The 9,968-nt window shown below is 41.2% G+C and overlaps 2 protein-coding genes across 2 annotated transcripts; both read left to right on the top strand.

Moving 5' to 3' along the window:
* Window positions 1–578: 578 nt before the first annotated feature.
* LOC109972659 (galactose-specific lectin nattectin-like) lies at window positions 579–3,154 on the top strand. Its single transcript, XM_020621668.1, has 6 exons — window positions 579–587; window positions 1,175–1,303; window positions 1,442–1,477; window positions 2,505–2,639; window positions 2,794–2,905; window positions 3,029–3,154. Exons 1-6 carry the CDS (start codon window positions 579–581, stop codon window positions 3,133–3,135), a joined length of 528 nt encoding a protein of 175 aa, XP_020477324.1. The 3' UTR covers window positions 3,136–3,154.
* Window positions 3,155–4,676: 1,522 nt separating this feature from the next.
* Window positions 4,677–8,734, top strand: LOC109972660 (acylphosphatase-2-like). Its single transcript, XM_020621669.1, has 4 exons — window positions 4,677–4,728; window positions 4,900–4,916; window positions 5,202–5,311; window positions 8,620–8,734. Exons 1-4 carry the CDS (start codon window positions 4,677–4,679, stop codon window positions 8,732–8,734), a joined length of 294 nt encoding a protein of 97 aa, XP_020477325.1.
* Window positions 8,735–9,968: the final 1,234 nt, after the last annotated feature.

Consider the following 9,968-nt stretch of genomic DNA (forward strand, 5'->3'; position numbering starts at 1 on the left):
TTAAAAACATCATAAATCAGAGTTTCTCTAATTGTATTATATTCCACCTGTGTACTCAGAGGGCTTGGTGGTGTGTGTGGCCTTGTGTGTGTGCACATTTGCCTTGAGCACCTGTGTGTTTTCTTTGTGTTTGATGCCCTTTCCTCTCTGTGTGTGGTTTGAGTTTCCATTTGTTGTTTTGCCACTTGGTGGGTGCTCTGTAGGAATGTCACATTAATGAGGGAGTAAAGGGAAAAAGCTAAGAAATTGATTTGACAGCCATGAGATGGATGGATGGATGGATGGATGGATGGACACACACAGTACATATATACTTTATTGTGTAACTGCACTGAAAAAACAATACAATGAAACTTAGTTCAACAACATTGCATACAGCAGCATAAGTAATCAATTGTCTTAAAATATACTAAATAAATAATTTGGGAAAAAATAGGATGGAGAAGGGACAGGGGAAAGAACAATAGAAAGGAAGAGATCGAGAAAGGATGGAAGGAAAAGAAGGGAGGATAAGAGGAGGAATGAGAGAAAAGAGGGAGGAAGAAAGGAACAGACATGAAAGTTGAAAGTAAGCGATGATGGACATAGTAAGTAAGGGGAGAAGGTGAAGGGAAAATATAAATAAAATACTGATAAATGTAACATGTTCAAAGATCCGGTCAACCAGTAGACCCCTACCCCCTTTTAACGTTCATTTAGCTGAACCAATAAACTGTGAAGAGTGCACAAAGAGAAGGAGGTAACATAACCACACAAACGGGACGGGACAACACAGAGGGGAGGGTGAGTGACTACAGATTTAGCTGGAGGAGACACTTGGTGGAGCCACACAGAGGGAAAGGGAGAGAGAGGTCGGAAACGTCGACGCACCGCTGACCAGGACTACAACCTAACTTCACCTCCTCTCCATTTCTTTTGTAGTTTCTATTGGCCTTTATTTTCCCTCCTAATGCGCCTCTCCCACAGAAGTTAGCGGGGTCATTTCATCTTAAATTCACACTAGTTTACTGCTCAAACTTTTCCAGTCGGAGCGGACCAAGCGGACAGGTGGAGATGATGGCGAGCGGAGCGGCACCGCTCGATGCTGCGCTCTCCCCGACTCGGCGCATACAGACGCGGATCGCGTTACTTCTGTTCTGGCCGCTCTTACTGACCTGCTGCTTCTTGATGTCAGCTCAGGAGCTGCCGACCAACGGGGTTGAACGGTTACAGCCTGCACTCGCCCTACTTCAATCTGGCTGGCACCAAGATCACTGCTACGGTGACCTGCGGGGAGGACAACAGCGGCAGGACGGTGTCATCAGTAACACCTGTGTTTCTCCACTTGCGCTCAGAAATGTCAAAATGGCTTAATTTCTCCCTGCCCCCTTTCACACCAGGCTGTTGTGTAGGTAAGAGATGCCCTAAGGGATGGTCCCAGCGTGATGACTACTGTTAAAAGTTCAACCTCAATGAAAAGGACTGGGCTGATGCAGAGGTACAGTACTGGGTGGAAGCATAACGTCCTCTTCATGGTACACGTTCAGTGCGACTTTATGAGGTACACCATGTAATTCAATGCAGCACTTGTGCTTTAACATTTGTTTATGAAGTTTGTTTTCAGTTTTTAGTGACATTGTTTTGAGTAGTTCATGGTTGTGGTAATGGTGAAAGGTAGTGGTGTACTGCACTAAAATACAGAGTTTGAAATGCTGATAATCCACTCCATCCTGTCTAGTAGGCTACAGGAAAATCAGTTGCATGATCAGTAGGAATGGTGACAGCACTGTTAGAGATACTTTGCATAGTCTATTAAAGATTCTATTTATCAAAAATAAATGTAAATAAGTTGCTGCACTTTTACTGGGTGGAACAGTTTTTGCTCAATCACTGGCCACTTGATTAGGTAGAATTGTATGCAACATTTGCACCCTGACATGTTCAAGTTGGTTTCAGGTTTTGGTGCAATGGTCCTAAATGTGTAGCTTATGGTTGAGGTTATAGTTTAAGGTGGTGGTGGTGTATGAGACTAAATTATATTGACTAGGGCTGCACCAATACCACTTTCAGACAAGTCGAAATAGATGTTGGACTGTTTTCCCTATAAAGTGTTGTGATTAGAGAGATGGCTTAATTTGACATGTCCACTTGGATAAATGGAATATCTTGTGGAACAGGAGGCTGTGCAGACTAGTTGAGACAAACAGTTCTGTCACCATGGCTATTTAAATGTGTAGCTGATTGATTTTCAGTAGTGTTGGACCCAAACTGGCATCAGCATTGGTGCATCCCCCCCAGTTCTGACCCTCATGTCATTGGGATAGAGAAATGGTCAGCTGAATGTATTATGGTTCACTACAGTTAACAATAAAATGGAAGTAGCTGTGAGGGTGTGCTTGTTAAAATGTTCATCCTGATATGAAATGGCCTTTGTCTCTGCACTTCATTCAAACTCAACACTCCTGCTTCCTGTACTCATTTCTAGTTTGTTCCTTTTGTCTTGGCTTCACACTTTGCTCCATCAGGTTGCCTGCGTTGCTGTTGGTGGGAATCTGGCCTCCATCCACACCGAAGACCACTACAACTTTGTGAAAGGTTTGATTAAAACCTCAGCTGGCACAAATAAACAAACCTGGGTTGGAGGCACTGATGCAGTCAAGGTGAGTAACTTAACAATAGACTTTGAGCATTTTATAGCGAATGTATAGTCTTCTGCTTATTTGGTAGTGATGTTGGGGTGCCAGGATATGATTTCACTTGTCACCTGTGTGTTAATGTTCTGCGTGAACCAATTCCTGAGTCTTGTTCTTCCAGGAGGGTGTGTGGCTGTGGAGTGACGGTTCCAATTTTGACTTCACGTTCTGGGGACCAAGGCAGCCTGACAATGCCGGTAGAAGTGAAGATTGTATGGCGCTGGTCAATAAGGGTACATAATGATCTACTGTCCTTTCATTTGGCATGATTGCAACAAAGGAAAGAACATTAAGGTGGGGTGGGGGAGGTGCTCTTTTGTAATGAATGACCTTGGCTCTCATTGTTTACCTTCTAGGTGTTGCCAATGACATGCCCTGTACCCAGAAGAAGTCGTACATTTGTGGCAGAGGCCTGTGTGGACGTCGCACCCCTGCTAGTGATGGCCGTTTCTTTTCAATTTAATAAACACAATTTTCAGCAATATGTCTTTAATTACTATTTTATTGCATTGCTTCTCAAGTGATAAAGTAGTTGCAAGTATGTATTGCCAAAGAAGCAGTTTTGTTACATCGGTGTGAAACTTGTTGAGGATGTGATAGGACTCTGCCTTCTCAATGCTAAATGTGATTGTGGCTGCAAAAAAATCTGCATATGCAGAGGACTTATGTTTGAGAACAATTTGAACTTTAGTAAGAAAACACTGGCAGTTTGCTAAAAAAGCCTCTGCCTTTCGAGCCCTCTTAATAGCATTTCCCTTCTGCAATCTTCCTGCTTCGCACACTTTTCCTTTACGCTGTTCAGCGCTCATTGCAGCTTGCTTCAAAAACAGCGTTAAATCACTCACTTCAGGCGGAGCGCCTTCACAGTCTCCAAACATCCCCTTGTCTTGCATATTGTTGGGATTGGATTTCAGGAGTTAGTTATTTTTCTACTTATCATCAGTATTATTTTGCTTTTATAATGGAAAAGTTCAGTATGACTATTTGTCTGTGTTTCATTAACAGCTCCATGTATCAGTATTAACCTGGCTCTTATGCATGCATTATAGTTATAATATTCAGTTTTGAGACAACTTGTAGTATTTCTTGTCTTCTTGGTGAAATGTGCATAAATTGATTGCAGAGATAAGTGTCATCCTGAAAACTATAGATAAGATGCTAACTGCATGTCTACTTTCAGAAACGCCTGAAAATACCAACACATACACACACACGCTGCTTATTCGAACATTATAGAAGATTTGCATGAACCTTGTATGAACCTTGTGTCCAGTTCATGTTGTAAATGTAGAGCCAACAAATTAGAAGATAATATGAGTTCATATCTGTATGAACCGTGTATGAACCTCGTGTCCTGTTCATGTTGTGAGTGTTGAGTCAACAGATTAGAAGATAATATGAGTTTCCACTCATGTACAGGGCAGTCCCAGCCCGAGAAGATATATGTGAATTACTTCCCATTGTACAGATTATACAGACTTGTACAGGTCTCTAGTACTTTGTTTTAAGTACTCTATTTATTTTTATCCCTAATTATCTCATTTCAATGAACATTCCTTTGTTGCCTGCATTGTTTACTGTCTATTTATACAGCTTTTTCTGCATTGTTTGCACTGGTTGTTGATGTTAATACTTCTATTTTGTTATATTACACAGCTTTATGCTGGTCTACTGTTTGCACATTGAGAGTTGATGTACCTGAGTCAAATTTCTCGTGTGTCCAACATACCTGGCCAATAAACTGATTCTGATTCTGATAATGGGATATAATAAAATCAACTTTCAAAATAAAATAACCACTTCATTAATGATTTCCATTTCTGTTTTGTACAATAGTGGTCATTTTATTTTGATGGAGTTTGCAGGAAGCTACTCTTATTTTGACAGTGTCCAAGCAGTTTTAAATGTCAGAGATAAAAATAAACGCAGCTGTGTTCAGAAATAAATTGTAAGTAGACTGATATGTTTCTGTCTGTGCTTTTATTGTGTCTCCTTAACGTAGTCATGTCTGAAAAACTAACTTCAGTGGATTTTGAGATTTCTGGAAATGTGCAAGGTAGGTCATATTACATACTGTCAAATGGGTGGGTCATTGTTGGTTTGTTTTGCTGTAAAAACTCTAGTTTTTCCACAGTGTTCATAGTTCACTACTGAAAATATTCATGAAATATATATGTATGACATAAACACAGTATATTAATGAAGTTTCTGTCTTGTCTGTTCTTAGGTGTTTGCTTCAGAATGGTAAGTGTCACTCGGTTCACTTTCACAAAATTGTATTACTACTAATTCTTAATGTTATGACTGTTTGCAATTGTGCACTTGTTTTCATAAGTATAATGCTGACTTGCTTTAACTTTAGGAGTTTGATAGTATTTCCTGTAAATCATGTTCAGATAAATATTTGAATACATTAATATATTATTGACAGATTGTCATTATTCAACATTATTCAGATTATCAATGAGTGATTTATGACTAATTGATGATGGATAAATGAAGTATTTAGATACTTCCATGGTGTGTCAGTACACAGAGGATCATGGCAGGAGTCTGGGACTGAGTGGCTGGGTGAAGAACACCAGACAGGGGACTGTGATCGGTCAAATCCAGGGACCTGTGGAAAAAGTGAATGACATGTGAGTTCAAACTGACCAATCACAGGACTCAGCTACTAACAGCAGCATGAGCCTTGTGTCTGTAAAAGGCAGTGATTTTAAAGGCTTCTCAGTCTCATTCATGGAAACTTAGTGCAACATGAAACATAGCCATATTCATGGATTTTATCATCCCTATTATTATTTTGTTTTGTAAGTCTATTTGGGCAATAATCATGCATTAGCTGTTAGAACTACACTTCCCATGATTCTTTATTAGATGCAAAGACAGCATAATGTTGCCATAAACTGAGTGATTTAGCTTTAAGATACAACTTGAGCCATGATTTTTCCTATGTTAGTGTACATGTAGTCACAATGTCCCCATTATCAGCAGCAGAATGAGCAGTGAGCAGCTCCTGTCTGCAGTGTCCCCATCCATGTATGTACACACAGCTCTCACTGGATCACTGTGAGACTGAAGGGAAACACAGGAGGATTCTCAGGCAGGTTCTGCAGCCTCTTCTCCTCTGATCTATAAATGAATTTATGGAGGTTTATTCTGGAGGGACATCAGAGATGATGAGATCCTCAGGAAATGTATGAATGAATGAATCATAACATGTTTTGTGTCTCTCTTCACACTTCACTGAGGACATAAATTACATCAGTCTGTCTCTAAGTGTTTTAAACATTATCTGTGTTATGGCTGCAGCTCCAAATGGTGACAAATACACTAACTAAACTTATTTTATGCTTCTCTGGTTTTTGTTTCCACCACTGTCACAGCCATCTATGAGGTCTGAACCTTGGTAGTTGTTTTGATCTTGGTCTTACATTATTATTATTATGTGTGTTTTTACTTTGTGAACAAGTGTTTTGGCATCATTACAAAATCCTGCTAATGTATATATGGTCATTTTATTTGACAGCCTAGGCTAGGCCCATTCAGGACTGTCTCCTCACTATATAGAAGACAGTACTGTATGCATCTCCCAGAAACAATTGGGATACAGCTGTGCACATTATTTTAACAGATTGGCAAACAATCAGGTAACACATACAAAACCAACCACTTAGTCAGCATTGTTTTAAAGTTTTTTTCTCTTATAAAAGTAGACCACAATGCCTGAAAACCCTTCCAATAAGGCACAAGTCTCAGCTTTATGTGGCTTGCCCTGGGGTTTTGGAGTCTTCCCCTTGTTCTGTTATGCCAACCAGCACTTTGATAAATTTTGACTACGTTCACACTGCAGGTCTTAATGCTCAGATCGGATTTTTTGCAGAAATCCGATTTTTTTGCACTGTTGTTCACACTGTCTTTTAAATGCGACTGCCATCTGTCTCATGTGTGAACAGTATATGGCACTGACGTGACCCGCATGCGCAGAAGAGGACGTGATGTCCTGTGTTTGCGAAAATAAAAATGGATGCGGCTCGTGATAGCATGTGCGTAGCGATGTACCAGTTAATGTGCAATCAAAATAAAGAAATAACAATAAGAAGAATATAAAGAAGAAGGAGAGCACAAATATTGCTTATGGCCTCGCCTCCTCCAGCGCAGAATTGTGACGTCTGTCGCATTTAAATGACATAAAAATTGCATGAAATGCGACATGGCTGTTCAGACTGAAGTCGCATTGCAAAACATTGGATATGTATCCAATTTAGGACCACATATGAAAGTAGCCTGGGCCGGATTTGAAAAAAATTGGATTTGTGCTGTTCACACTGTCATAAGGAAATCAGCCAAAAAGATCGGATTTGGGCCACTTCAGTCTGCAGTGTGAACATAGTCATTGTCACTGGTGGTTGGGGAGGATACCTGTGTGAGGTCACATCTGCCTCTCTCTCTCTCCTTCTCTGGGGAATTGTGGCGAGTGACTAGGTGGTGCTGGCAAGTAGTGGCAAGCTGAAGCCAGTTGCTCCATCTGCTCAGCTAGTACATAGCCTGTCACACTTGGCAGTCAGTTAAGTGTCCTCACAACATTTAGACAGCCAACAGTGCTCTTCAAAAGTTTTGTCTTGCTGAAGCTTGCTCCTGTCCTGTGATAACCCAGCATACCTGTGTGATCCCGGACGAGTCGAAAATGCATTTCCGGGGGCAATTGTGGTTCAATGGATAGAGCAGTCAGCTCCCAACCAGAGGGTCGGAGGTTTGAATCTTGATGCCTGCAGTTGAAGTGTCCTAGGGCAAGACACTGAACCCCCAAGTTGCACCTAATGGTTAAAGCCAGTGGTTGAGTTGGTGCCACAGATGGCTTCCTCGGTTCTGTAGTGGAAACAAATTCCTTGTGTGCAACATACTTGGCCAAATAAATGTGATTATTATAACTTTCTACACCAAGTGAGTTACTCCAGCCAAGCTCATCCCCAGTGGCACCAGTTAGCCATGCCAGTAGCTCCAGCTACCCACTACAGGGATAGTGGGAATTAGGGATAAATAACTTGTTTAAATTGTAGATATAGTTGTTGTGGAAAAATGGTTTTAGACTATTTATTAAGGAAATATGTTGAGAAAATGTTACACAGTTGGCAGGTAACAGTGATTTTTTCAAAGTTATTTCAAAGAAGACCAAAATGTTACCACTACTAACATTACTGAGAACATAGATGAAAACAACACTGCTAACATCAAAGCCAAAGTAGTTACAACAGCAAACAGCAACATCACCACTGCAGTGCCAGTCACTGAGAGAGCAGCAGCAGAGTTTGAGACAACAGGCCGCTGTCTCTGTCTGTTTTGGAACCAATGGGCTCAGAGGAGCCAGGAATGAGGAACCTTTCAAGTCTTCAGATGTAGAACATGAAGTGATCTCATTGTGCTGTGAGTTACATCATTTAGTTTGGTTCTGGCGATCATAACCTGGATCACAGTTGTCATTAAAAAAGTCAAACTGAATGAGGCTTAAACACTATTTTTAGAGAACATCCAAATATGTAGCATGCAAAAAACTGAAGTTTTCATTTTCATTTATTGCATGGCAGTACAAGCTACATTATTTACATGCAAATTACAGTCTATTATAAACATTCACATGCAGGTGCGCAAAACTTGTCACGCGCGTGCACATACCCCAGTCACACTGATTTCCACAACAGCTGAAACTGATATTCTTTTGTGAAACTCTTCAGAACCTCAACAGAGGGGCATTTCAGAGTCTCTGTTAGTGACACAACTGTCAGCTATTGTCAGTAAATCTACTATCTATAGAACTTGTGGGCTCAGTCAGATGTGTAGTTGGACTGATGAGGATCTGATGACTGCAGACACCCTTGAATCTCCTCACAGTTCAAGTTCAAGAGACAAAACCTATCCAAACTTATAACTTTGTCTTTGTGTTTTTCAGGAAAGCCTGGCTGAGGAGTATCGGCAGTCCTAGTTCTCGAATCGATCGAGCCGTTTTCTCCAACCAGAGAGACATTTCTAAACTGGAGATACGTGGCTTCTCTACTCGCTACTGAACATGCTTGAACACCTCCAAAGTCACATCATCAATACCGCCACCCCCAGAGAAAAACATCAACTCTACTAGTTACTGGGGTCATTTATCAGTAAATCCCCCCTCTGCTGTTAGTCTCCTCTGTTTTCTATTTTTCTTTTTATTTCATTAACATTTTCCTATTTCACATTTTATTATCTATTGATTTACAATCTCAACTAAACGCTAAGCCTGAGCAGGACAACACATTTAGAGAGTAAAATTAATTCCAGCATCCTGTCCAGGGTGTACCCTGCCTTTCACCCGATGCCGGCAGGGATTGGATCCAGCATTAGGGACGAACGGCTGGATGGATCATAAGCGTACTTGATACAGAAATTGGCGGGGACCGACCCTAGGAGTGATTAGATTTTTAGCTGAAAAAGGGCCAAAGTCAAACTAAAAAAAGATAAATAAAAAATTCCCATATTTAACATGGGGAAAAAAATGTCTGTGCAGATTCTCAGTCATCCAGGTCATAGTAAGCTGAAAAAAACTTAGAAAAAAATCAAGTGGACTTAGATTTCTAGATCGAAGATGTTTCACCTCTCATCCAAGAGGCTTCATCACTTCTGACTGACTGGTGTTGAGTCATAGATATTTATCCCCCTCGTGGTGTTTCAGTCCTTTGATGCCCAACAATGTCCCCTAACGACTGAGTCGTTATAGCCCAGTATCGATGAGAGTTGTTACCTGTCTTTGAACCCTCCCCTGTGGACGACGCCTATTGTCCTGGTCTCAAAACAGGATTGTAGATCGATGACAAGTTGTGTCTTAGTCCACCACCCCTATTTAGTGAGGGGTGTTCTATTTTTACAAAAATAGCTTCCTTAACTCCTTTCTCAAACCAGCAATGTTCTCTGGCGAGGATCTGGACTTCACTGTCCTCAAAAGAGTGTCCTTTGTCCTTCAGGTGGAGGTGGACTGCTGACTCTGGTCCACTGGAGTTGGCCCTCCTGTGTTGGGTCATGCATTTGTGAAGCAGCTGCTTAGTTTCACCAATGTACAAGTCGTTACACTCCTGACTACACTTAATTGCGTACACCACATCACTCTGTTTATGTCTGGGTGTTTTGTCCTTCAGGTGGACCAGTCTCTGCCGCAGGGTGTTCATTCATTCATGCATTTTCTACCGCTTAGTCCCTGAACAGGGTCACGAGAGGGCTGGAGCCAATCCCAGCCGGAAATTGGGCAAAGGCGGGGTACACCCTGCACAG

This window comes from Monopterus albus, unplaced genomic scaffold, assembly GCF_001952655.1.
Source record: "Monopterus albus unplaced genomic scaffold, M_albus_1.0 scaffold265.1, whole genome shotgun sequence".
In the NCBI taxonomy this organism is placed as follows: Eukaryota; Metazoa; Chordata; class Actinopteri; order Synbranchiformes; family Synbranchidae; genus Monopterus; species Monopterus albus.